The following is a 25,257-nucleotide window of genomic DNA, read 5'->3' on the forward strand; positions in this document are numbered from 1 at the left end:
GGAAGAAATGCTAAGAGGGTGTCGGGGCACGAAGGGTAACCGTGACTACGCCGCCATGCGTTGTCGGAATGGACGAGAGAAGAGAGAAACGGAGAGTAAGAAAAGAGTTGAGCACCTGCGTCATTCCCCAGTCGTCACTATTCAGTTGGCCTGGAATACACCGAAAAACAGTCACCTCCACTTTTAACCACATTTCCTAATTTCCTATATTTCCCAATTTAAATTCCTATTACGGTGCCCACGTGGTTCCATAATGCCCCCTTGCCCCCATGTGATGCATGTGACGCCAGCCCCGCACTCCTATGCCCTGGCTGAGGAGCGCCCACCGTGGACCGGGCCGACTCCTGCCGTGTACGTTCGGCAAGGTTCCAACTCGTCTTTCTCTCTCAACGTCCCATCTCTTCATCAACAGCGTCGACAAGACACTCGGCGACGGTATTCACCCCACCGCTCCTTTCCGTCTTTCCTCGACACCGTCATCTGGTGAACACCAGATCGAAATCGGACTCGACCGCTCCACTCCACTTCCGAGGATCGACCCAGATCGCAACGCACGTTTAGGTCCTGTTCAACATGCCCGCTGCCGCTGCCGACGCCGTTCACCCGGCACAGCCGGCGCAGGAGGAGAATGGAACGGGTAGGGCGATCCAAATCGCGCGCTCTGTTGCCATGTTTGTGGCCATGCAGATGGGTGAGTTCCAGCCGTCCAGAGTGGGCCGTCATGTCGGCCAAGCCCGACACGTATGCAACAGTTGAGCTGACCATAAACAGCGATGAAGTATGGAATGTCCTACGTACGTTCACGCTGAGGGTTAGACACTACTGACAATCCAGTTTGGCATGGGTCCCAAGAACGACGCCCCCGCTGTCCCCAACGAGATCCCTGTTGCGGACGGTGGTGCGGCTGTCACTGAGGGTGCGGCTGCTGCTACTGCCGCGTCGGCGGTTGGCAAGGCCGCATTCCCCGCTTCGCCTGCCTGGGAGGCCGGCACTCCCATGAGCATGTACCTCTACGTTAACACGGCTCCCAGCCCCGCTGGTATTGATGTCCAGAACCCCAACGTTATTTGGGACGGCCTCACCTTTGGTGACTGGAAGGACGTCCGTGAGGAGGACCTCATCATCGATGTGCCTGAGACTGTGCGTGCCGAGAACGGCTCGCTGTTCATGGACATTCTGCTTGTCAAGGACGGCGGCAGCCCTATTGGCCGCGAGCCCGGAGTGGTCGCCAACCACCGCAAGGGTGAGTAGGAAGGTTGGGATGCTTTGGCTAACTCTCTCAGAGCTCACCCGTTGGATGCCCGAGCGCCGCGTGCGCGCCGAAAAGTCCCTCCTTGGCAAGGCCACCGAAGAGGAGCACACCGAGGAGGAGGAGGAGCACGAGGAGGACACTGGCGTTGAGAAGCGCATCGTCTCATACTGGTCGCGCAACCTCACTATTGCGGTGGTCAGCGACGGTGGCCAGATTGACTGGAACGCCATCAACCCTGCGCTCCGCCCCTACTACCAGGTTGGCCCCAAATCGGTTGACAACAAGAATACTTACTTCCCGCCCATCTTCCCCAACGACTTCTGGCTGCTCAAGGAGAACATGGTCCCCATCAACCAGACTACCCCTCAGCTCCCGCTCCACGTGACCTACAATGCCCTTTCGGGCATGAAGTTCCAGATCTTTGCAACGCTCACTGTCTCGTTTGAGCAGGCCTCTCAGCAGCAGGGTTCCGGTGCTGAGCTCGACGCGGTCAAGCGCATGCTCACCGAGACCAACCCGGTTCTCCTTATCACGACACTCATTGTGTCGGTTCTCCACATGCTCTTCGAGTTCCTGGCGTTCTCGTCCGACGTCTCGCACTGGCGCAAGAAGAAGGAGAACGGCGACCTCGTCGGTGTCTCGCTCAACACCATTCTCACCAACTGCTTCGTCCAGCTCGTCATTCTGCTCTACCTCCACGAGTCGTCCGAGGAGACTAGCTGGATGATCCTCTTCTCGCAGGGCATGGGTCTCGTCATCGAGGCCTGGAAGATCACCAAGGTCGTCAACGTTCGCGTCCGCGAGAACCCTGGATCGCTCATTGGCTACAAGGTCACCTTTGAGGACAAGCACGAACTTACCGAGGACGAACTCAAGACTCAGGAGTACGATGCTCTTGCCTTCCGCATCGTCTCAATGGTCGCCCTCCCGTGTCTGCTCGCCTACGCTGGCTACTCGCTCATGTACAACACGCACCGCAGCTGGTATTCGTTCGTCATTACCACCCTCGCCCAGGCCGTGTACATGGGTGGCTTTGCCCAGCTTATCCCTCAGCTTATTGTGAGTGTTTCGTTGAGGGAGGGGGTTTTCAAGGGGGTTTTCGGGATTTTTTTTTTTCCCGACTTCCTCTCTTCAACACCATCTTCCTTACACCTTCTACACGTTGCGCAACGTTGCACGATGCTAACAAACGCGAGATCAATCACAAGCTGAAGAGCGTGGCTCATATGCCGATGAAGGCCATGGTATACAAGACTCTCAGCACTGTGGTCGACGACTTCTTCGCGTTTATCATCCCCCAGCCCTGGCTCCACAGGCTCGCCTGTTTCCGTGATGACGCTGTGTTTGTGGTTCTCCTCTACCAGAGGTGGATTTACCGCATCGACTACTCGCGTGTCAACGAGTACGGCCAGGTTGCCGACGAGGCCGAGGTCGAGGACGAGAAGGAGGGTGCCAAAAAGGGCGACAAGGTCGAGTCCAAGAAGGACAAGTAGGTGGGCGGAAATGGTCCGGAGTTCAACATTTCGAAAACTGCCTTGTCACCAAACCTGCCACACTTTTTTCTCGTCTCGGTCCTGGTCTACGTTATTTCAAGTGTACTGCACCATAGAGCACCGCTCCCGGTAATGCATAATTTCTTGGTCTAGAGCATACAGTGCAGATTCTCTAAAGGTGTTTGTGATGGTGTACATAGGTGGTTAGGGAGAGGAAGCTGTGCGGCCAGCGCGCTCTACTTGCCGCCATCGCGGACCTTCTTAAAGTTGGCGATCCACTCGCGCTCCTCGGTGCCCTTCACAAGAACAACAAAGCTCATAAGTCCATCACGGAGCACGATGCCGTCGCGGGGGGCATTGGCCGAGGCGGAGCGGTGCGACTTGGTGATAACTTCGCGGAGGGTAATGTCCTTGCCGACCTTGAGCAGCCTTCTCTGCTGGGTCTCGACGTAGACAGCCAGGTTGGAGTTGTAGTACTCGTGCTTGGTGTCCCAGTCCGACCAAGGGGGGTTGGGAGACGAGGGGCTAGCCGAAGCTGGGAAGATGACCGCCATCTGGTCGTCAAAGCTCGTGTCCTCGTGGAAGTGCGTGATAAGGTCGCTCATGTTGTGCTGAGGGTACAGGAGGAACACGGGGAAGACAAGCGGGGTGTAGACAGGAGGAGCAACCCAGCCGGCGGCCTCTTCGGGAGGGTAAAGGGGCACCTTGGGGAGCGCGTCGGGGTCAAAGTCGAATGGGTGCGGGTTGTCGGGGGGATTGGGGGTGTTGACGACCATGAGGCCGTGGTTGACAATGGCCAATCGCCTAGCGCCATCCATCACAACCTTCCTGCGCTCGCGCTCCGCACGCTCCAGCACAGTACGCTTGCCCTTCTCAATCTGGGCCGCAAGTGTCGGCCACTCCTTCTTATCCTCCTCGCCCTTGAGCTTGCGACCGTGGTCGACAGCGTCGGTCGCCTCGTCCCATTGTTCCAGACCAACAAGCGCCTGGGCAGCACGGTAAACAGCCTTGGCAGGGGGGCTTTTCTTCTCGGTGGCGGCGTAGGCAATGATGGCCGAAGTGTCGCCGAGAACGGCGCGGTAGTTCTTCATGGCGAGGTTGGCGGCCGCACGGTTGTTGAGAAGCGAGATGCGCAGAGCGTCATCCTTGGGGCCCGCCTCAAGACCCTGGGAATAGGCATCCACGGCATCACGGTATGACCTCTGCGCATACAGCTCGTTGCCGTGGTTCTTGAAGTTGAGGCCGACCTCTGGAGGGGGTTAGTCATTGCCGCGGATGAAGCTCGGCAGCGGTTGGTGGGTAGCTTCCATAACCGGTCCTGGACACTCACCATCACCATCTCCCTCAAACACAAGACTCTTGAGAGCCTCAAGAACGTAGTTGTCCTTGGTGTCCTTGGGTGTCTCCCGCATGAACAAAGGGGTCTCGTCGAGGACCTTTTGGAACTCGTCATAGGTCCACTGCTTCTTCTCGGGGTTGGCTGGTCCCGAGCCCGAGCCCGACGCGGCGCGGACTGCCGCCATCTTCTCGATGACGTTGTCGATCTTGCCGTCGTGCTCAGCTGCTGTTGGTGCTGGTGGCTGGGACATGTTATTAGTTATATATTATGGAGAAACGCAAGAGCACCTTGGGGTTCAAGACGTCTTGGAAACTTCGAGATGAGAAGGCAATTGCGGGGCCCACATCACGTGACTTGAACGCGTTGCTGAGCGGGGCACCTTGGCGACGAACAGTGGGAGTTGCCTTTCCAGCAACAGTTTGTCTCTCGAACCGACAGTCAGCATGGCAGCAGCACGCAAGGCCCCCATTGCAGTCATCAAGCGCGCGTGGGAGCGCATCGCTCCCCTCCAGCTTGCGGAGACGAGCTGGGATAACGTGAGTTTGCAATTGTATGGTCTTGAGCTAACCAAGTCTCAGGTCGGCGTCCTGGTCGGTTAGTTAACCTATGTAAACCCACAGCTAACATTACAGAGGCCCCGTTCCCCAAGGAGAAGAAGCAAGTGCTTCTCACCATTGACCTCACTGCTGCCGTTTGTGCCGAGGCCCTGGCCCTCCCGGGCTGCTCAGTCGTGATCGCCTACCACCCTCCTGTGAGTGTTGCTTCCTCCCTCGCCTCCCGGCCCTCTGTTGAGACATAAAGCCTGCGTTGCCCAACTCTCTTTTTGTTTCTCAGTTGCCATATATGGGCTAACAAACAGATTTTCAAAGGTCTCAAGTCCCTCACCCTCAGCAACCCTCTCCAGGCCTCGCTCCTCAAGCTCGCAGCCTCTGGTATCTCAGTGTTCGCTCCGCACACCTCGCTCGACGCCACCCCCAAGGGCATCAACACCTGGTGCGTTATGGTCCACAGTATCGTTGTCTAACGCTCAGGCTTGTCGAGCCCTTCAAGGACGTCACTGCCACCTCGGAGGTTGTGGACCCGACCGCCCAGCCTCCAGCCGGCTTTGAGGGTGCCGGCATGGGCCGCATCGTCACACTTTCGCGTCCCCTTGCTGTCCCCGACGTGGTTGCCAGGGTCAAGAAGCATCTGGGTGTAGAGTACGGTGCGTTATTGTCGCTTCAGCTTAACGGGTTTCGTCGTAAAGCTGACCCCCTCACAGTGCAGCTCGCCACCCCCGACGAGGAGACGCCTATCACTTCGATCGCCGTCTGTGCCGGCTCCGGCGGCGGCGTCATTGGCGGCACCAAGGCGGACATGCTCGTCACTGGTGAGATGAGCCACCACGAGGTGTTGGCCAAGGTCGCTTCTGGTCAGAGTGTCATTCTCGCCAACCACACCAACACGGAGCGCGGGTACCTCAGTGCCGTCCTGCAGCCGTGGCTCGAGAAGGAGCTCAACACCGACGACGAGTCTGGATGGGAGGTGTTGGTGAGCAAGAAGGACGCCGACCCCCTGCGGACCGTCTAGTGGCTAGTTGCATGCAGTCTATCTATAGTGATCGTGTTGTCGTTATTATGGTGTCTCTACTGGTCAGGCGTCCACCTTCTCCTTGTCTCCCTGCTCCTTCTCCCCTTCGAAAATCTCGCCCGTCAGTCCCTCCTCGATCGTGTCCCAGTCCACGCCAACGTCGGCGTACACGCCTTCAAACGTCTCAATGCTCGCACGTGCAAAGAAGGGCTGCAGCTGCTGCAGGCTGCTGAGAGCCTTGACGTTGGCGAGATGAGGCTTGCGCGGTGCAGACGAGTCGTTGGTCTGGATCTCCACGGCGTTGGCGACCGGCTTGACGGTGCCCGCCTGGGCAAGGATGTCCGTGAGACGGTCCATGAGCGCCTCGGGGCTGTAGTCCTCCGGAGGGAACTCGGCATCCGTCGTGTCGGTAACAAAGATCCATTGATGGCTGCAGAGTTAGACCAAGGTAACGCACGAACAACCCACATTTGGAAGTCCTCAGACTGGATGACAAGCAAGAGATCCAAAAACTTGCACGCGGCCAGCACGAGCGCGAGGTCTTCGGATCCGTCGACTGGTGGGTCGTCCATTGTCGACTCGAAGACGCGCAGGAGCTCGGCGAGGATCACGGGCCAGAAGTTTGCCAGGTGTTGGGGACTGATACGGCACATCAACACGCGCAGGCAGAGGTAAACCTCGGAATGCACGCGTGGAGCAACGACGTTGGTACGCAAGATTTCGACGAGCTTCTCCTGGATGCTGGGCAGTTGGGCGAGATGGTGGTTACGCTCGGCTGCGAGAAGAACAAATGACAAACGGCGGAGGTTGAGGGAGCGCGAGATGGTCTCTTGCTCGCGGTTCGTGAAGATGTTGGCCGATGGGCCAGCTGCAATGCGTCCTGGCGTTAGCTTTGTGCGAAATGGGTAGCTCACCGAGTAGGTCGCCAAGCCTCTCTTTGTCGCTGTCCATGAGAGCGCACACCAGTGGCTTCCACTGTGCCGACTCCTCTGGTGTGATCTTGAAGAAGCGGTTGTCGCCAAATGCGTCGCCCACTACAACGCGCCAAGACTTGATGGCCACCGGAATCTTGGCCATCTCTCGCAAGAGGTTCAAGATGGTAGTGTCGACCCTGTACTTGTCAGCTCAGGACGCCGCGGACGAGGAGCTCACTTTTGCTGCTTGAACGCTGGTTGGATAATGTTGGACGAGATGCCCGAGCATGCAGACGCGACACGGTCATTCTCGACCAGGAAGGTGCGCAAACTCTGAAGAACGGTGCCACCAATGAAAGAGTAGATCTGCGAGTCAGAAGAAGCGTGCATTGCGACCTCACCTTTTGAACACCGCGGGCAGTAAGTGATGTTCGCTCGTCTGTTTGGTTAGCTATCATCTGCGTGTACAACTCACCCTCAGTGTTGGGAATCTCCACAGGGGTATCCCTGTCCCAGAGCACACTGTCTCCCAACCGCGACGAGTTGACGAGGACGGCATCAAGCACCTTGACGTATGTGTCTTGGAGGTCACGCCGCAGTCGGCGGTCTTCGAGGGCACTGGTGGTAGACACGATCTTGCCAAGGATGGTAAGGCCCCTGAAAGGTTAGAATTGGGATTATCGTGGGAGCAACATACCTCAACACCGAGAAAAGCTGCGACCGCGCAGCGGGGTTACTTGACTGGCCGAGAATGTCACGCGCATAGCTGTACAGCGCGTTCCAGACCTGTACCGCAATCGGGCCCTCGAGACGGCTAATGTATGCTTCAAGGAAGGCGGCCAAGGCAGGATTGGAGCTGTTCTTGTCAGCTTACCTGATGGTCAGAGCTCAGCTTACCTGTCCGAGATGGAACCACGACCCTTTCCACTCAAGTGCTCGCACACAAGGTCCACGACCTTTTGAGCGCTGGGAGCAAGCACATCGAGACAGTCAAAGATGGCAGCGTCGGAAATGTCGCTCGAGTCGGTGGCCCACACCTGCACGCAGCTGCCGATGATCTCGGATGGCTGAGCCTTGAACATCTTCTCCAGCGCCTTGCGAGCTCGAGTACGAGTGCGTGTCATGATCTGGGTCTTGGAGGCAGTGACAGGGTTATACGTTGTGGGCTCGGCACCGAGCTCGGTCACAGACCATGTCACAAGGAGACAGTCCATAATATCGTCGAGGTATCGGGCAGCTTCGCATTTCGACTGACGTCAGTTTGTGAGTCATTCTACAAAACTCACTGCTGAATCCTGTGGCGCCTCAACGGAGAACACTGTTGGCAGGTAGCCAAGGAAGCCGCCTCCATCGCCTGCCTGCCGTTCGCGGTCCTCGCTTCGGCGGGTACCCGCCTTGCTACCAAGGACGACCGCCAGTCGCTCCAAAACACCAATAAGCATGATTGGCTCAGACTCGGTAATAGTAGCAGCCATGTCGTCGCTAGTGGCAGTGGAGAAGGTGTTACGCAGCTGGAGCATGGTCATGCGCAGCTGCTCGCAGAAACAGTCACACAGCTGGCGAAGCTGCTGGGGATTCTTCTCGAGATGTGGGATTGTCATGAGGACGAAGTCGATCCAGTGTTGAAGAATCGGGCGGTTGCCTGGGGATGCGACACCACAAATGATCATGCGGATGAGAGAATTGTCAAACTCAACCTCGTTATCGGGCAGAGGTGGCGACTTTTCCGGAATGGAGAACGTCGACGAGGTGACACGGTGGTTGCGAGGACGCTTTTCACTCGCGGAGATGGTCGAGTGGAGGAGGTGGAGCATGGTGTTCTGGAGCGTAAGGCGGCGATGCTGGGTACAGAAAGTGAGCTTGTCGACCAAAGTAGACTTGATGTGCTCGAGAGACTTGGGCGTCAAGTCACCGCGGCTGACGAGGAGAAGCAGTAGCTCGAGGGCAGCAGACTGGACCCGAAGGGTCTGGTTCTCGTTCGGGGTGTCGTTCAACAACCTGTTGAGTTAGCAGGACTTGCGCTCGTGCGACTCACCTTGTAAGGAGATCGGTCAAGAGGTCCAGGTAGGTGACAGCATGAGGGAAGGACTCTTCCGCTCGCGAGACAAACATGGCGTTGACCGATTTGCGGAATTCGGTCGACTGGCATGCCTTACTAAGGCCCTGGCCGCCAAAGCGGAAAAGACTCGTGACACTTGAAACAAAGTAGTAGACAAGTGACGAGTCGCCACCCTTCTTGTTGCCCTGATGCAGGTGCATGACGTCCATGACTCGACGAAGTAGCGGGTCAAACATGCGGAAGTAGGACTTCAGGTTGCAGCGCATCCAAGTCTCTGAAGCGCGCAGGACCTGAGGGTCGTCGCTCTTCAGACCGTCGAGAACCATGAACATGGGGACGTGGAAAATTTCACCAGGGAGCATCGAATCGTCTTCAGTCAGCGTCAGGCCCTGCGACTTCCGCTCACCAGACTGGCGCCAGAGCACGCCAAAAGCCTCGAACGCCTCGCTGCGATGCCGCACAGAGGACATCCGGCGCGCAATAACACTCTCGAGAGTATGGATTTCCGCAAGCTGGTTGTACTCCCAAAGGAGTTCCACCGCACGCGCATGGTACGGGGCCGCGTCAGGACGGAGGTAACGGAAGAGCTGCAGCGTTAGCGGCTGGGTGAGTTTCTTGACATACAGAGTCGAGCACAGTAGTCATGACAGAATCAGAGGTGATGTCGATGGGGGGCTCGAACAGCTGTGACCGACTGGCCCTGAGAGCTGCGTCGACAAGGGCATCCACAACCGCAAACGAGGGAATCTGAAGAGTCGTCAACCAACAATAGCCGCTGCAAACACGCACCCGCTCCAATGCCGTCAACAGAGCTGCAACCCAAGTGACGCTGTCAACCGTCGAGAGCGAGGGAACCTCGCGATCTATCAATGTCTGCGTGAGGCTGACGACAAGAAGGAGCAAGTTGGAGCTCCAAGGAGCCTTCAGTGCCTCCTGCGAGATCTTGAAGATAGCAGTAACGAGTTGTGGTGCGACGTCGATGCGGACCTTCATGGCTGCGGCCGCAAGCTTGACTTCGGTGTACGCCAGCTCCTCAGCCGACTGTGTGTTGCCATTGGGCACGGCACCGTCGGAGGAAGGGGGGCTAAAGACCGAGTCGGGTATCATTTCGAGCAGAGCATTGGCGACTTGCAGGCTTGCCTGCAAGACCTCCTTCTTGGGCTGCTCAGAGAGGCAGCGGGCGATACGAGCGAGGAGGAGAGGTGCATGGACAGTGGCGGTTTCCTCATCGTGCTGTGGGATTGCCGTGACCAGCCACAGAGTGAGGTTGAGAAGCTTGTGTGTCAGCCCAGCTGCCGAGGCGTAGCTCACATTTGTATCGCCATTGACCAGTTCCTTGTCGACCCCCTCGTATATTTTCTTCCACAAGACGCTCGGTTCAATTGCCTCGTACACGGCAGACCCAATTCCAGCGACCTGACGTCAGTCCCCAACTTGACGGTGTCACATACCTCGCTGCCATCTACTCCCTTTGAAGCTGCTTGGATCGCATGAAGAGAGGGAATGGCAAGGTTGAGTGATAGGGTTTCTCCAATCTCCCACTTGTCAAGGAGGGAAAGGAAGACCTTGAACGGCGCCTGCGCCTCGGCCATGTCCGCTGCCGCAGAGAGCTTTTCCATGTCCCCCTTGAGAGTCCCGCTTAAAAGATCGAGCCCGTTTGTTTTAAAGTAGGCAATCTGACTTTCGGATGTATCGTTTCCACTGAGGAACCAAGTGTATACTCGGCGGTTGAGCGACACATCACGCTGCAGGACGACGAATGCGACGGCCCGGACGAGGTGCTCGCGGTCTTCATGGATCGCATCCCTGACAAGTTAGCCAAGCAGAAAGCCGCACACTTACTTGAAGATAGGACCGTCGAGAGGCAAGATTCGTAGTAACAGGTCAAGACCGCTGCGGCGCACCAGCATGTTGTCGTCTCCCAACACTGCAGCGGTGCCACGTATCAACAGGCCGACTTCTACGCTGGAGGCATCGGTGGGTGGGTCGAGGAGCTTCCTTGCTAGGAAATTGAGAGCGGCAAGACGTGAGGCTGAACTCGAGATGAGGACGAGGAAGATGTTCTGGATAAAGAACTGCCATGACACGGCGTCCGAGAGGTTAGTGAGGAGTGCGAGAACCTAAACGGTCAGCGGTCAACAACCTTTTCGATCTTACCCTGTCAAAGAAATCGCCCGTCTCCTCCTCCACACCTGGCAACAGGGCCAGGATCATGGCCTTTGTGGCCGGCCGCAGGTCCTCGCCCAACGGAATGTAGTACGTCTCGTACAGACTGATAAGGGACGGGCGGACCGAGGTCGAGGCGTACTGGAAGAACGGGAAGAGGCCCGACGACCAGATGAGGAGGTCGCGCTTGAGTCCTTCCACCTGTTTTAGGTCAGTTGAGGTTGGATGAAACGGAAACCCACTCCAATGCTCTTGAATACATAAGCGTAGACGTCCAATGCACGCGTGTGAACACCAGCGGGAAGAGCAGGGTTAAGGCATTGAGCGAGACGCTTGGCGACAATCAGCTTGCGAGGAATCTCGCTGTAAGGTGGAGAAGGTGTTTGAAGCGTCTACCATTGTCAGCTTTGGTCCCCTGGCAGTTGCACCTCGCCACCTCACCTTGAGGAGCCTCGACAGGAACGAAATAAAGTCGGCCCATTCGTTGACGCTCTCAAATGACTGGAGACAGCGGTCGACCTGACTGGCAAACTTCTTGTATTTCGCATCGCTCGCCAGGAGGCTCTGGGTCGCTGCTGTGTTGTCAGTACCGCAGACCTGGCAAAGGCTCAACTCACCCTTGGCGTTGCGGCGACGCTGCTCGGGCGTGGTACGTCCGCTGGTAACCTGGTCGTCTGCATACACGTTGACGGCAAGAGAGCCTGTCACAGCCTCCTGAGAAGCAGCCGAGTTGCTACGCGACCTTCCGGGAAGCATGAGTTTGGATAGACGACCATGAGACGCTGGGCGGCGAAGTTGTTGGGATGTCTGGGCTGGATTGGGCGACGTGGACCGGGTCTGTGGCGTTGACGCGGAAGACGGCCCTGGCTCTGACCCAAACATGCCAAAGGGGTTCGGCATCGCAGTTGCGTGAGTGGAGTGGCTGTGAGGTCGTGGCCGATGGCGGGTAGATATTGAGTGGGAGGGGTGGGTGAGATACGGATGGTGGTGGTGGACGTTTGCATGACGTTGACGCGCTGCCTCTCCGGGCCTCTCTCTGGGTGCGGGAGACGGTGTGCGGGGGGGCTGGGCGCGGGCGGTAGTCGGCGGCGGCAAATCCACGCGACATTCACGTGACAGCAATGACGCCCTAATGCGGATCGTCCGAGGACCGGATCGAGCCAGGATCGAGCCACCCACCAACAACGGACGACGACCACAACTAGTACTTTTGCCGTCACACTGTCACCTTACACCGCTACAACATCACACTCCATCACTCCCACCCTCACCTCCATCCGCAGCTGGCCGTATTCTTCTCTACTCGCCTGGCCCCATCCGCACATGATCCAACGACAGGATGGGTGTCGAGAATCTCGATGACGGCGTTAGGTATGTCACCCCACCGCGCGCGCTCCAAGCCTCCGTTCCTTCGCTCCGTCGCTGACACCGGTGCAGGCTGGAGACTGCGTGGAATGAAGCTCTCAACGGCTCCGTGTCATACATCCGCGCCCTCTTGTCATCGTCTGGCTCGGCGGCATGGAAGCTCGTTTCGGCGGCTCCATCCACTCCACCGAGCCCTGTGCGTCCATCGCTGAATAACGGCGCACGGTTGTCGTCGCTTGGCAAGATCACTGCCAACGATGTCGTCGTCCACCGCCGCAATGGCAAGGGAGGCGAGGTCTTCCGTGCTGTCGTCGAAGTGGACTGCGGCTCCGACATCAACGTCGACACTTTTCGGGGGTCTCTTGCGACCCCCGAGACACGACCTGTCTGTGGGTAGCAACATTTGTGTACTTGTGATAGTATCTCCGCTGACGACTTGTCCCAGGGGATCGTATGGTCGAAGAATCCCAGCTGCTAGACCTTTTGGATACGCACACCCGTATCACAAAGACAAACTATCGCCTTGGGTGGCCATCGAGGTAAGGCGGCGCGTTAGTGTGTCCAAGCGCTGACATGCAGTCCGCGTGACGCCGTGACAATATCAAAGACACTTGTGGATCAGCATACCCTCATTGACGTCTCCACCTCCCTCCCCCGCTCACGCCATGAGCCCACCTACTTGCGACCAGCACCACCCTACGTCCGTGCCCATGTTAATCTCTTGGCATGGTGCATCCAGCTTCCCTCAGCGAGCACCGTGGAGCCGCCATTGCCTGAAGGCAAAGCGCGGATCACCTGTTTCTGGTCCTGGAACCCGAAGGGCACATGGGCTGTGGGTGGCGCTGTGCCACAGCATCTCCCCACAGTCTTGGTCGGGCTGATCGACTACATTCGTGATGGCAGCGAAAAGGTCCCTGTCCTGCTTGACTATGGACAAGACGTGAGCATTTCGGGGGTCAGCTACGACCCCGGTCGCGTGACCTTGTCAGCCAACTATGCGGTCATCAAGAGCGACGATGGCAACGATGGCACAAGACGACAAATCGAGTTTGGCCTCTCGTCCACTCAGGGGTGGGACGTGCAGCTTCACGTCAAGCCCCAGCATGGGGAAGAATCTCCGTCGATGGGTTGGTCGTCCTTTGTGGGTCAGTCGCCACCTACCGTTCCCGGATCGGCAGCTCCGAAGCGTCTTGTGCTTCGCTTCGTCCACTCGGAGCTGTGCCCCGACGAGGAGCTGGTTCGCATCAAGGTATCGATCGAGCAGACCTCCACATCAAATACCACCACCGGTCGTGTCCGCATCAACGGCCACCCCGTTCCAGTGCAGCAAATGAACGTGGAACCATTGAAAAACCTCCTTGGAGGGTCACCGAGCACCAGCGCAATGTCCCTTCCGACTGTCGATACTGCCGAGAGCTCAAGAGCGGGTTCCCCAGAAGGATCGATGGTCATCAAGGCTAAGAAAGGACGCAGTGCTGCGGCCGTGCGTAGTATCTCGAGTTTGATCAAGCGCAATTACATCTGTGAGTAGCTGAGAAGGCCTTCCCGGGGAATGTCGGCTTACGTCCCAGACTTTACTTCTCTGCTACAAGAACCGGAGCCCAAATGGAGGCCAGTTGCCGAGTCTAGGGGCGTCTCTGTGCACCAGCTGGACTCTATCGACAGGACTCTGGTCGTGTTCCGGGCTGAGGCAGTGTTTGTGGGTGTGGGTGTCTGGGACTTGTTCTCGACCATCATCACCCCTGGAACTCGGGTCGTGTGGGACAAGTCGTACGAGGATGCGACCCTCCTCGAGGACGTCAACGAGTTGACAGACGTTTGGCACTTCAAGTCCAAAGCCTCGTGGCCCGTCTCAGCGCGCGACTCGGTGCTCGTTCGCACGACATATAAGTCGCCCTCGTCCGTACACATCTTTGGTTTCTCGACTGAGAACACTGAGCTCTTCCCTTGCATCCCGCCTTGCCTTGACCCAAATGTCATTCGCACCCAGATCGACCTCCAGGGATGGTCTATTGAGGCCCTCTCGCCTAACACCACGCAGGTCACTCTGCTCGAGCAGAGTCACCCGGGCGGATGGTCCAACAAGTCTTCGATCCCGCAGGTCATGATGTCCACTCTGGCAGGACTGGGCGAGTTCGCCATCAAGCACGGTGCCCCTCCCGTTACAACCCGCCTGGGTGGTGCTAAGGCTATTTCGTCGCGCTACGATGTGGAGAAGGAGTCGTTCCAGTTCAAGTACGAGGCCGCCGAGCAGAGGAGGTCAAACTCGTCGAGCACTGCGACTGCGTTCCCTCCAACTAGCTACTCCAAGCTCGTCAAGGATGACGATGTGGAAACCATTAGTGACAAGTCGACAAACTCTGGTACCTTGACTGGCAACATGGAGTGTGGAATCCGAGTCGACGCCGACAAGTGGTGCAACAGCATCATCGTTGTTGTGGATCCGCCTCCCAAGAACATGTCGGCGCTGAAGCGCCACAGGCTGTCGCCCAACGGTGGCGGCCTCTGGCTCACTATTGAGCACGACCTCGCTTCCCTTGCAGGCGGGTCTGTTACTGTCACGGTTCGCCGCGGTACGCAAGCACCCGGTGGCAAAGCAAGTATCACTGTCAACGGTGCCAAGCTCAAGGTCGACAACGAGGATCTCTCCGAGACCGATGTTCAGCACCTCAAGAAGCAAAAGCGTTCCAAGCCGTCTCGTGTCGCTCTCGACCAGCCCCCCGCTCTTGGTGTGGTGCGCAAGCGCCAGAGCAACCTGTCACTGCGCAGTACTGCCCAGAACGGTATTTTCGATCCGTATGCGACCATCACCCAGGCCACAGCCTTCACTAAGCTGTACATGCCGATTTCTCGGTTCTACACACAGGCCGCCGAGTCGACTCGTGCGGCCCTCGTGCCCATTGGTGCCACTTCTGCTGTCCCGACAGCGGGCAGCACACCGGTGGATGCTGCAGTACGAGCCTTGGGCCAGCTGACGCGTATTCACGCCGACCGGGATGGCGAGTCGACAGACCCATTCGGGTGGCAGCCGGTGGCAGACCGTGACGGCCTCAAGGTCGAGAAGCGGATCGTCGCCCACGTCTCGGACAGCTTCCCTGTCTTCCGTGCTGGCAGGATTATCGAGGGCTTTACAGCCGAGGAGGTGTCGGCGAGCGTGTCTGCAATGCGCAAAGACGAATACTTTGACAAGCCCGTTCGCCTGCAGGCATACGGTCACGGCATCACGACCTCACATGTGACAGCGCACACGACGTTCATGTTCCGCGACCGCAGCGCCATCATTGCGACTGCTGTGGGACGCGTCCCTGACACCCCACCACCTTCACCATCCATCGTGTCCCACCAGCCCCTGTCGACCATCTTCCACGCCTCGTCGTCGGGCTTTGACCCCATCACCCTCGGAATGGACCCGGCCAAGTACAATCCTACCGCCATGCCGGCGTGTAATGTCCTCCTTGAGGGCTGGATTCTCGAGACCATCGACCCCTACTCGCACGAGCAGTACGCCATCCCTTCCACTCGGTGTATGTATGTCGGCTCCATCGATTATGGAGGCAACATTCCTGTTTCGGTCAACAACATGCTCAACGCTGGATTACCCCGTGCTCTCCTCACTGTCGAGAACTCACTCAAGGCCCAGGGCCCACCGTCGCGCTCACGATGGCCGCCCATGTCCGTCACGATCCCCGATCCGGCGTCGCAGGGCCCATGGAGTCTGGAGGGCACAGAGTCGTACAAGGTCCCCGTTGACCAGATCAACAATGGTGACGATTTTGTCATGACGGTGACAGTCCAGCCTCCGTCGTCCAGCTCAAAGGACACCGAGTCTCTTCGGCCCTCGTTGAACCACAGCGACAGTCGCAACACGATCAACTCAACACGTTCACAAATGTTTGAGCTAGCCGAGGATATTCGTCGTGGCCGCCGTGACCTCATCGTCGCGGACATTGAGGTCGGTGCCGAGTTCATCAAGGGTGGCTGTGAGGTTGCCATCCGTGCCGTCTCCCTGCCCGAGGCTTACCACGGCGACGGTGGTGACGCTTCCATCCTGCCCCTCGACTTTGCGGGCGACAAGCTCCGCATGCCGTTCAAGTGCAGTGTCATCTCACTTGCGCCGTCTCTGCTCCAGTCTGCTGCGCTCGACCCTACCACATCCACGCGCCATCTCCTCCGCTTCAGCCTCCCAACTTCAGGCTACGAGGCTCCGGTCAACGACCCCCTCACTGGCAAGGCCGCTCCCCTCCCGCGGCCCCGTTGGCTCCTAGACCTCATCAATGACGGTGCCGTTGTGCAGATTCGCCTCGTTCCCCGTCGTCAGGAGCCCGCTGCGTATATGTTTGAGGGTGTTGAGGTGCCCATCGAGGATGAGCGCAAGCTCCCGACGCGTCAACTCAGCCTCACCAAGGAGCCGAGCAAGCTGAAACCCCCTCAGCTCGTTGCACGCACGACGCCCAAGGCGACGAGTCTCGAGAAGCCCCTCGCCATCGCGCGCGAGTATCTCCCAGATGAGACTATTGTGGAGCTCGACGAGGCAGACAATGAGTCAGACGTCAACTCTGAAGTCTCCAAGACGCCGACCAACGAGCCCGTCGAGCTGCCCCAGGAGACGAACCCAGAGCCTCCTCTCGACCCGAAGCAACCCACGCCGCCTACGCCGATTGGCCGCTTCAACAACCTGTGGAAGTACACCCCTCTGACGCGGTTCAGTGCGAGCGCACCCGTGTCAAAGGAGAACAGCCCAGTCAAGCTGCCCACTGCGCTTCCCGAGACCAGGTCGGCCGCGGTGTCGGGCAAGGCCTCTGCTTCTGAGGCCACGACTCCTACCCCGGGCACCGCAGTGGCACGTTCCCCCGCGCCCAGTGTGGTGCGGTACCAGGTCCCCCTTCCTGCCGTGATAATCGCGTGCATCATCTGTCTCCTCGTCGGCTCGCTCTTGCGGTCGCTCCTCGTTGAGGCCGACTTTGTCATCTACTCCCCCCCGGGCACTCCGGCTCCCGAGGGCGAGATCTGGCGCGAGCTCAAACGTCTCGGCGAGTGGCGTGTCGGACGGGACCGTGACCTCATTGTCGCGTTCGCCAGGCGGCGCGGATAGGTGTCGATTCTGTCCCGCCCGTCCCCCCTTCTCCTACCCCCCCCATCTTCCTCCCCCTATTTTGTGTCTCTCTCTTTGGTATCTGTCCGCTACTAGCATGCGCGGCTGCGCTAATAAGGTATCACTGTACAAACATGCATCACGGTCATCAGTCTAGGCAAGGACGCTACGGGTGGCGCGGTTGGGTTGAGGAGAAAAAGCATTAGGCCTTAGGCAGGGATGGCGGGCTTTTCGTCCGACATATCGCCCTCTGCAGCGGCAGACGGTTCAGCGCTGGCGTCGAGGCCTGGGCTGGCGGGCGTGCCCTCTTCCTCGGTGGGCAAGATAATCTCTTGGGCGAGCTTGGACTTGCGGGGTCTGCCACGCTTGCTCGCGCCGCCGCGTCCATGGCCGCCGTGATGGATGCGCGCGGCGGGGATGGGCGACTCGCGCATGCTGAGGTTACCAGCGACGCTGTCGTCGTCGCCCATCTCCGAGGCGCCGTCGTCGCGGTCGCCCACGTCATCGCCGGCCGCAGACCCGGGTGCGGGCGGCACGCCGGCGGTGAGGCTGTCTGCGCTGTTGCTGTGTGTGAACATGGGCCGTTCGGGTGTGGCCTCCACGGTCGAGGCGTTGCCGTCCTTTTCCTTCTTCTTGGCCTCCTTGGCTGCGCGGTCGGCCTCCTTTTGCGCCTGGAGCACGGCGCCGAGTTCGGACTGCGGGCCCGGCCGCCACGTCTTGAACTTGAGCATGTGGCCACCGACACCTGTGATCGTGCGCTCGTCCTTGGTCCAAGCGCACACTGTCTCTTTGCGGAACGGCTTGTTGTCAAACGGCGCAAAGAAAGATGTGACCTTGGGGAAGGTGCCGAGGGGAATCTTGGGCGTGACAATGGGGTTCTTGAAGACTGGGATACCGAGCACCTTGGCGTCGGCGAGGACAAAGGGCGGGGAGGGCTCGCGGTCGATACGCGACGCCGCGGCGAAGAGGATGGCGTCAATCGGCTCGGGGGAGACGTCCCGACTCATGCTGGCACGCTGCGCCGGCGTGCCCAGCGGCGAGGAGCGCATCTTGGGCTCGCCCAAGAACGTCGCGCCATCCTTCCACGGAATTGGGTCGCCCTTCTTCATGCCCTTGCGCCAGTTCTTGCCTGGACCAGGAGGGGCATCGGCGCCGCGCCGGCGCGCGGGAGTCTTCTTCTTCTCGGATCCCTTCTCGCTCCTGGCCTCGCTGTTGCGCTCCTTGTCGGTGGGGGGAGGGACGGACTCGCGGGCGCTGTCGTCGCCGCTTGGCCGCGCCTCGTCCGGGTCGGCAATGCTCGAGGCAGGGTGCGAGTGCAGGCGCTCCGGGGGGCCATGGTGCGACGCCGACGCCGAGGATGGCTGCAGCCAGTCGTACTGCTTGCGGTGCTGGGCTGGGAGGGTCGGGCCAGACGTCGAGCCCGACGAGCGCGGCTTGGCCTTGCCGGTCTTTTGCTTCTTCTGCGGTGGCGAGCGGTGGACGTCGGTCTCCTCACTCTTGCTCTTGGACTTGCCCTTGGGAGCTGGGGTCGACGTGGCCGCGTCGCTCTCGTCGTCGCTGTCCGAGTAGACGGGATGGCTGCGCGCGTTCTTCATGCCGAGCTTGAGACGGATGGGAGGAGGAGGGGATGCTGAACTCCTGTCTGCGAGTGGGGAAGATGACTCGCCGTTGCCGCCGTCCGCGAGGTGGCCCATACTGGGGCGCAGCTGAGGCCGTGTTAGTGTGTGGAGGCCTGTGACGGAAAGGGAAGAAGAGGATCTGTCTCTGGTGGAACAGCCGGCTCGTCGTTGGAAGGACTCACTGTGATGCGGAAACCTCCGTCATTACCACCTCGTGTAGGCGATCCGCCAGGCGTTGACACGACCGACTCGGCAATGTGGGCGGCGCCTTCGTCGACCTCTGATTCAGAGTCTGTGTAGTCGCGTGCTGACATGGTGTGTGCTTGCGTCGATGCAGACGGGGATGGTGTGGTGGGATGAGAGAAAAGGAGCCGCGCGGAGCGAGCAGAGCGTGGTTCGTCGTGGGCTGGCCGCTTGGGTGCATGAGCTGAATCCCACACCCAGCGTCCATTCAGGAACACACAGTCGAGTCCAAAACCCATCTTTCCAACATTTCGCTCACTCCACCACCCATCACCCTCCGTCATGACAACAGCAACAACCTCCCCAGCCAGCCCAACCCCGGGCCCCTCGGCGCTCATGGGCCAGCCCCTCGCGGCCGCAAGGCAGTCAAAGGACTTTGACGTCGTTGTCGCCTACCAGAAGGCTCTGTCCGACGAGAAGGTGCTTCTTCCCTTGTCCTGTGCTCGCAACAACAGCTGATGGCCAGTATCCCCACCCTATCGCGGCAATCCTTGCCCTCGTCGAGCTCATGGAGGCGTCAACCGGTAGGTGACCTCTTATGTTCCCCACCTGACAGACAGCGTCGACCATCTCGGGTCTTGCTATGGAGCTCACTCACGCGCGCCGCACCCTCATCGACACCCAGCCATCCCTTGGTGTCCGTGCCGGCTGTCAGCTGTGGGAGCGTTTCGTGGCCGCGTACGGCGGTGGAGAGGTAAGATAACACATATATGGCATAAGCTGACGGACAGGACTTTAACTCGTACAAGAGGAGCCTGATTGCGCAGGGCCGCTCGTTCTGCTCGGTCACTGCCCCCCAGTTCCGCGAGAAGATTGCCAAGACGGCCGTCGACTTCATCCGTGATGACTGCGTCGTGGGTGTTGCTAATAATGGACAGCGCTGACCGACCAGATCCTCACCCACAGCTACTCGCGTACCGTTATTCAGACCATCCTGCGCGCGCACAAGCAGCACAAGCGCATCAGTGTCTATGTGACCGAGGCTCGCCCGGGCTGCCTTGGGTGAGCAGTTAACTGGCTCAAAGAGGTTCAGAAACTGACGTTCAGCATGCGTACACACCAGATCCTCACTGCCGCGGGCATCCCCTGTACTGTCGTTCTGGACAGCGCTGTGGGCTACGTGATGGAGCGTGTCGACATGGTTCTCCTGGGTTGTGAGGCCGTTGTGGAGAGTGGTGCCCTGGTCTCGTCTGTCGGCACCTACCAGGTCGCTCTGGTGGCCAAGGCCAACCAGAAGCCCGTGTATGCCCTTGCCGAGTCGTACAAGTTCCTGCGACACTACCCTCTCTCGCAAACCGATCTTCCCATGCCTCGCCAGATGCGCGACCACTTGCCTCTGTCATTTGCCGCCGAGCTCCCAGGTGCGAACCTCGCCGCCAACTTCCCCATGACCACGCCTTCCCACTCGCGCCGCGCCAGCATTGACCCCGAGCCTGGATTCGCGTCCGGCACTACCACCCCGTCCCGCGCTGCCATCATCGCCAAGGACCTCAAGATGTCCAAGGAGATGGAGGACCTCCAGCCGCCCTTCGACGTCACCTACCCCGAGCTTGTCGAGTTTATCATCACCGACCTTGGTTCCCCCCTCTCCCCCACATCCGTCAGTCAGTACCTGGTCGCCCAGTTCTCCGAGTAGAGTCCATGTGATCAGTTGCATAATTCCTATTCCTCACGTTGGCCAGGTCACGTGATTTAAGTGGGGTCTGTGTTGGCCACGGAATTGTCACGACCCGCGACGACTCTGATCTCTGAGTTGAAGCAATGTTAAGGCAGAGCCCAAGGCCATGATTCGTGCCAAGACTCCCTTTCACTCGTTAAAGACCAACGTCGACGTGGGGGGACCGAGAGCGCTCGTAACTGCCGCCGCGCTGGGCTGGCCCTCTCTCGCTTGGTGCAGATCGTATGCTCTGCCACAAGAAAGTGCTACGGATATTAGCCCGCCTGAACTGTAGAAACGGATAGATACCTATTCATGACGTCGACTCCCGCGAGGAATTGCAAGAGCGTGAATTGATTGAGGGAGTGCGCCGCGTGGAGAAACGCATACATAGATCGCGATCGGTCACGTCCACTCCGGCAAAAGAATTGGCCCGTAGTATGAATTGACGGAGTGGCGGGAGTTGGGAAACACATAGATGGGAAGACAGGCATCGGCCATGTCGACTGTGGTACTCTCGCAAGATCTTGCAACGTGGTGTGAACGGTGGACAGCACATGCAGACTCAATGCGGCTGCGTCGACACGGGTGAGGTGAGGTCTGAGGTGTCTACCACGTTACGGCAAGAAGCTTGCACGCTTAGGGCTTGCAGCAAGCTTCCGCTCTGCAAACACATGACGCGTTTCCGGCTCTTAAGATCTAAGAATCGCGTTTGGTGCGATCGAGAACGAAGTCTGGCGTGGAGCATCGCATTAACACGCGTGTTGACGCGACCCCTCGTACATGGGTCGCGAGGGCAGTGCCCAACAGGGGCCAGAAACTCACTGTCTGCGGCCTGCACGTCTCGCAATGAACAAATAGCATAACATATTGAAGTACATACAAACCAACGCGCGCTGCACGGGCCCATCGTTGCTGTTTTGTGAAGGGGGTGTAGTGTAGTAGTAGCCCGCAGCTGCTACACCTTTTTTATGGGTTTCTCAAATCCTGCGTCCGCAGGGGGGCTCGTTCGCCTGCCTAGTGGCTGAAGTCGCTGCCGTCGTCCGAGTCGCTGAGCGACATGAGCTCGATGAACATGTTGCCCCTTGCCTTGGGGTCGGTGCTCGAGTTCCAGCAGTCCCTCAGGGCGTCGGCATAGACCGCGGGCAGGGTGTCGCGGTAGGGCTGGAGGAAGGTCTGCGCGCCGGCGTCGAGCGGGGGTACGTCACCGTGGACAATGGCGGTGCGACACAGGTCGAGGTCACCGAGCTGCGCGCCGAGGATGAACGACTGGAACGGACACACGTCGCCTTCCATCAGGAGACACTTGAGCGTGGTCGTCGCGTAGGTGAGGGCCGGCTTGCAGTCGTACTTGACCAGGAGCTGGAGGGTGGCAAGGTCCTGCACGACATTGGGCGCGTGCGCAAAGGGTTCTTCGCCGGCGATGATGATGGCGAGCAGGGCTTGCAGGGCACTGCCCGACTCGCGGACGTGGACCGGGCGGCCCGAGGTCGCGGCCATGTCACGGAGCACCGGGCTGTCACGGTCAGCACGGTGTCGTCGCCGCTGGTGTCCGAAGGTACCGTCGCGTCCGAAACGCCCGGAGGCTATGAGGAGAGAGTGTGCCTCGTGCCAAGGACGCGTAGCAGCAGCACTCACCTAGCAGCCGACACCTTGAGACTGTCGACGATGAACTCGACGTCGTCGAAAGAGACGAGCTGGAGATCGCCCTTGTTAAAGGCGATGCCGTCGTAGGGGGTCGGCTCGGTCATGTGCTGGGTGGGGAACGAGGCAGTAGTCATGGTGGTTGTGTTACAGTGGTTGGTGGTCGTGACAGTGCGGGCATGATGGGGAGAGGAGACTGATCACAGCGACGCGTGCGGGCATGAAATACTTTCTCACAAAACAAGCGTTGCGGAGGTGCGAGCAGGCGTCGCGGGGGGCGGTCGAAGGGGCCTCTGCCTGGTCATGCGCCATCATATCCCATCATGCATGCCGCAAGTAGGTTTGACGAGTGTGCCTCCCCCGGGGGTCCCGGCGGCGCTACGTTGGCGGCGCTCGGCTCTCGCCATTGTGAGATCTGGGCCACGGTGGCATATCCGGGTCACACGGAGGGGCCAGTTTGGCGGGGCCCACACGACACGGGGGCAAGTGGGCGGTGCATCAGGCGTTGGAGAGAGCATGGAGCGCAGGCGAACCATGTTAAATGTTCAGGTCACACGACGTGGTCCGTCAGGTCGCAGACAGCGAACACGCAGTCAATGTTCCGTGTGGCTTGGTGGGGGCGAAAGGGGTAAGCGCAGTCATCAGTATTGGTTCAGTCAACAGGTAATGCTTGTTCTAATCACCAGCAAGAGTAGTCATTTGGGGATGTGAGACAGAGAAAGCCAAGAACGGGCGACAAAATGGGCATGACATGAGCCGAACGCAGCGTGTAATGTGGGCTCTCGGAATGTGGACCGCACGCCACCATGTTGTGTGCGTCAGGGGCGAAGACTGTTGCGACAAGGCGGCCATATCCCATACGCCGGTTCGTTCGCCTCCCGGCAGCTGTTTAGCGCTGAATAGCTCGCTGTTTTACACATTCATTACATCACATGTGGAGAAGCAATTGGTGGACTTGGTTAGACTTGAGCTCCATTCATTGCTGCGTTTACGCAACAGAACGGACGATCTTCTATTCACCGCATATTCGCGTAGGCGTAACGTGCCACTGATCGCCTCGGTACCTTTAACAATGGCAATGATCCGCCTGAACTCAGCGGCGGATTCACATGCTTCCCACAAGACGCGTCAAATGGGAACATTTACTCTTGACTGAGCCACGTGTGTCGCGTGAGGAGGAGGAGGAGGAGGTTGGGGTCGATGACCCGCGCGTTGGCGTGTGCCGTCACGGGCGGGGGCATGGCCTATGGCAATTGATGTTTGATCCCCAGGCAGCACGTCTCCCTGTCGTCCGTTGTGGCTCCTCGCCGTCTCGCCTTGTTCCTTCATGAGACGCGAGAAGGCACGGATCACCGCTGTACAATCGGTTTCCCCATCGGAGCAGTGACTTTGACGGCGATGTGCGTCTGACATCTCCTATATCGGCGGCGCCTCCGAGAACGCCACTGGTGCCCGTCGGTAGTCAATTCATTCCACTCCCCACCTGGGGTAACGAGGCGCCGCTGGCAAGCGTTTCATCCTCTCCAATGTTCCAACCCACAAGCAGCAGAACAGTGGTATGAGTCAAACTATGGAAACGCATGTGATCACTTGAGACGAGCAAGAGGTCGCCGTCCCCATGGGACTTGCCATCAGTCGATAGGGGCGAGCCCCAAGCGCGTGGGGCTGGACAAAAGACCAGTGGAGAGTGGAAATGCAGCTGGTGAATGCCGTGCGACTGGAGAGTGGGTGCTGACGTCACTGGGTTGGGAGGGATGGTATGTATGTTAGTAGTAGAATCGCGTACCATAACCTTGGGCGAAAAGAGTGAGGCGCAGAGGGGCAGGAATGGGCCCACGAGGGAAGCTTAGGATGGGAGTTGAAGAAGTTGAGAAAGGCACGCATCTTGGAATAATGCTCAGAACATCTAGTCACACCGCACATATCTTGGGGTCGCGCTTCATAAACATTTGCTGTCGGGACATGCGTGTGGCTGTTGACATCGCGTCCTCCCGTCATTGCTCGCCTGTCCCTTCCTAATACCCCAGCGCATAATTCTGCTAGAGCCTAAGGTCCCTAAGGCCACAAGCATACACCATTGCCACTGCACTTGGACCAAAACCGAATCTCCGTGTACGTTATGAACGTGTGGAGGAATACGCCAGTGACCTCCGAAACCGCAGGTGCGGGTGGAATCTGGCGCTGTTCTACTTGGCGTACACAGGAATAGGGTCTTCGGTCCACTCCCTCTCCCGGATTTTGCCTCCTTCCGTCTCCTGGACACATGGGGAGGTCGCCGGGCCTGAGTGTGCTAGGTTGTCTCGTTGAAGAGGAAAATACATAAAATTCGTCGAAAATGGAAGAAATTCGCCGACGACCACTTCCTCCATCTTCCGAGTGCTCAATAAGTCTGTTGTCGCCATATCAACGTCCTGAATCCTCCTGGGGGTGCATACGATGCCGCTGGAGGGACGGGCAGCCTCCCCACGCGTTTGACAGTTGTTCTTGTGCACCAAAATGAAACCCAGGAGTCGCAGTGATGTAAGCAGAACCATTCTCGTACTTGGAGACATAGCTCAGCTGGGAGAGCGAGCGACTGAAGTTCAGTCATCAGACTCTTTCGAGAGATCATCGCTAGGTCGGGTGTTCGATCCACCCTGGCTCCATATGAACAGTTAACAGCTGTTGAACAACCTTTTGCTGGTCCTCAGGCATGTGTCGACTTGTCCTGAGAGGAGAGGTTACCCTGGCCGAGCAAGGGTGAATGGGATTGGATGAGGAGTGGCCCCATGAGCGAGCGACTCATTGTTTTGGGACCATATCGAGGAAGCGCGCCGGACAGTGAGGGCAGCCAGCAGACAGAAGA

The 25,257-nt window shown here is 58.7% G+C and overlaps 8 protein-coding genes and 1 non-coding gene across 9 annotated transcripts; 5 read left to right on the forward strand and 4 right to left on the reverse strand.

Moving 5' to 3' along the window:
- Window positions 1-573: 573 nt before the first annotated feature.
- Window positions 574-2,745, forward strand: EHS24_005845 (uncharacterized protein; the record flags this gene model as incomplete). Its single annotated transcript, XM_028621323.1, has 5 exons — window positions 574-691; window positions 772-794; window positions 835-1,243; window positions 1,284-2,311; window positions 2,449-2,745. The coding sequence occupies 5 exons, from the start codon at window positions 574-576 to the stop codon at window positions 2,743-2,745; spliced, it is 1,875 nt and encodes a 624-aa protein (XP_028477775.1).
- Window positions 2,746-2,981: 236 nt separating this feature from the next.
- Window positions 2,982-4,334, reverse strand: EHS24_005846 (uncharacterized protein; the record flags this gene model as incomplete). The annotated part of the gene is made up of 2 exons (XM_028621324.1): window positions 2,982-3,994; window positions 4,076-4,334. The coding sequence occupies 2 exons, from the start codon at window positions 4,332-4,334 to the stop codon at window positions 2,982-2,984; spliced, it is 1,272 nt and encodes a 423-aa protein (XP_028477776.1).
- A 193-nt stretch (window positions 4,335-4,527) lies between these two features.
- EHS24_005847 (uncharacterized protein) lies at window positions 4,528-5,653 on the forward strand (the record flags this gene model as incomplete). The annotated part of the gene is made up of 6 exons (XM_028621325.1): window positions 4,528-4,620; window positions 4,663-4,678; window positions 4,717-4,835; window positions 4,944-5,077; window positions 5,116-5,288; window positions 5,346-5,653. The coding sequence occupies 6 exons, from the start codon at window positions 4,528-4,530 to the stop codon at window positions 5,651-5,653; spliced, it is 843 nt and encodes a 280-aa protein (XP_028477777.1).
- Window positions 5,654-5,716: 63 nt separating this feature from the next.
- On the reverse strand, window positions 5,717-11,692 carry EHS24_005848 (uncharacterized protein; the record flags this gene model as incomplete). Its single annotated transcript, XM_028621326.1, has 19 exons — window positions 5,717-6,083; window positions 6,122-6,533; window positions 6,568-6,764; window positions 6,806-6,933; window positions 6,969-7,006; window positions 7,043-7,224; window positions 7,265-7,423; window positions 7,465-7,817; window positions 7,854-8,565; window positions 8,603-9,213; window positions 9,251-9,373; window positions 9,416-9,901; window positions 9,938-10,042; window positions 10,078-10,432; window positions 10,469-10,746; window positions 10,784-10,993; window positions 11,035-11,184; window positions 11,234-11,367; window positions 11,410-11,692. The coding sequence occupies 19 exons, from the start codon at window positions 11,690-11,692 to the stop codon at window positions 5,717-5,719; spliced, it is 5,283 nt and encodes a 1,760-aa protein (XP_028477778.1).
- Window positions 11,693-12,131: 439 nt separating this feature from the next.
- EHS24_005849 (uncharacterized protein) lies at window positions 12,132-17,249 on the forward strand (the record flags this gene model as incomplete). Its single annotated transcript, XM_028621327.1, has 5 exons — window positions 12,132-12,163; window positions 12,230-12,546; window positions 12,603-12,696; window positions 12,737-13,680; window positions 13,729-17,249. 5 exons carry the CDS (start codon window positions 12,132-12,134, stop codon window positions 17,247-17,249), a joined length of 4,908 nt encoding a protein of 1,635 aa, XP_028477779.1.
- Window positions 17,250-17,458: 209 nt separating this feature from the next.
- EHS24_005850 (uncharacterized protein) lies at window positions 17,459-19,182 on the reverse strand (the record flags this gene model as incomplete). The annotated part of the gene is made up of 2 exons (XM_028621328.1): window positions 17,459-18,955; window positions 19,051-19,182. The coding sequence occupies 2 exons, from the start codon at window positions 19,180-19,182 to the stop codon at window positions 17,459-17,461; spliced, it is 1,629 nt and encodes a 542-aa protein (XP_028477780.1).
- Window positions 19,183-19,393: 211 nt separating this feature from the next.
- On the forward strand, window positions 19,394-20,747 carry GCN3 (translation initiation factor eIF-2B subunit alpha; the record flags this gene model as incomplete). The annotated part of the gene is made up of 6 exons (XM_028621329.1): window positions 19,394-19,531; window positions 19,578-19,635; window positions 19,672-19,805; window positions 19,861-19,965; window positions 20,004-20,113; window positions 20,159-20,747. The coding sequence occupies 6 exons, from the start codon at window positions 19,394-19,396 to the stop codon at window positions 20,745-20,747; spliced, it is 1,134 nt and encodes a 377-aa protein (XP_028477781.1).
- Window positions 20,748-21,785: 1,038 nt separating this feature from the next.
- EHS24_005852 (uncharacterized protein) lies at window positions 21,786-22,549 on the reverse strand (the record flags this gene model as incomplete). Its single annotated transcript, XM_028621330.1, has 2 exons — window positions 21,786-22,284; window positions 22,407-22,549. 2 exons carry the CDS (start codon window positions 22,547-22,549, stop codon window positions 21,786-21,788), a joined length of 642 nt encoding a protein of 213 aa, XP_028477782.1.
- Window positions 22,550-24,956: 2,407 nt separating this feature from the next.
- On the forward strand, window positions 24,957-25,057 carry EHS24_005853. The gene has a single exon. It is a non-coding gene; the product is annotated as a tRNA-Phe (tRNA).
- Window positions 25,058-25,257: the final 200 nt, after the last annotated feature.

Source organism: Apiotrichum porosum (assembly GCF_003942205.1).
Source record: "Apiotrichum porosum strain DSM 27194 chromosome Unknown scaffold_3, whole genome shotgun sequence".
Taxonomy (NCBI): domain Eukaryota; kingdom Fungi; phylum Basidiomycota; class Tremellomycetes; order Trichosporonales; family Trichosporonaceae; genus Apiotrichum; species Apiotrichum porosum.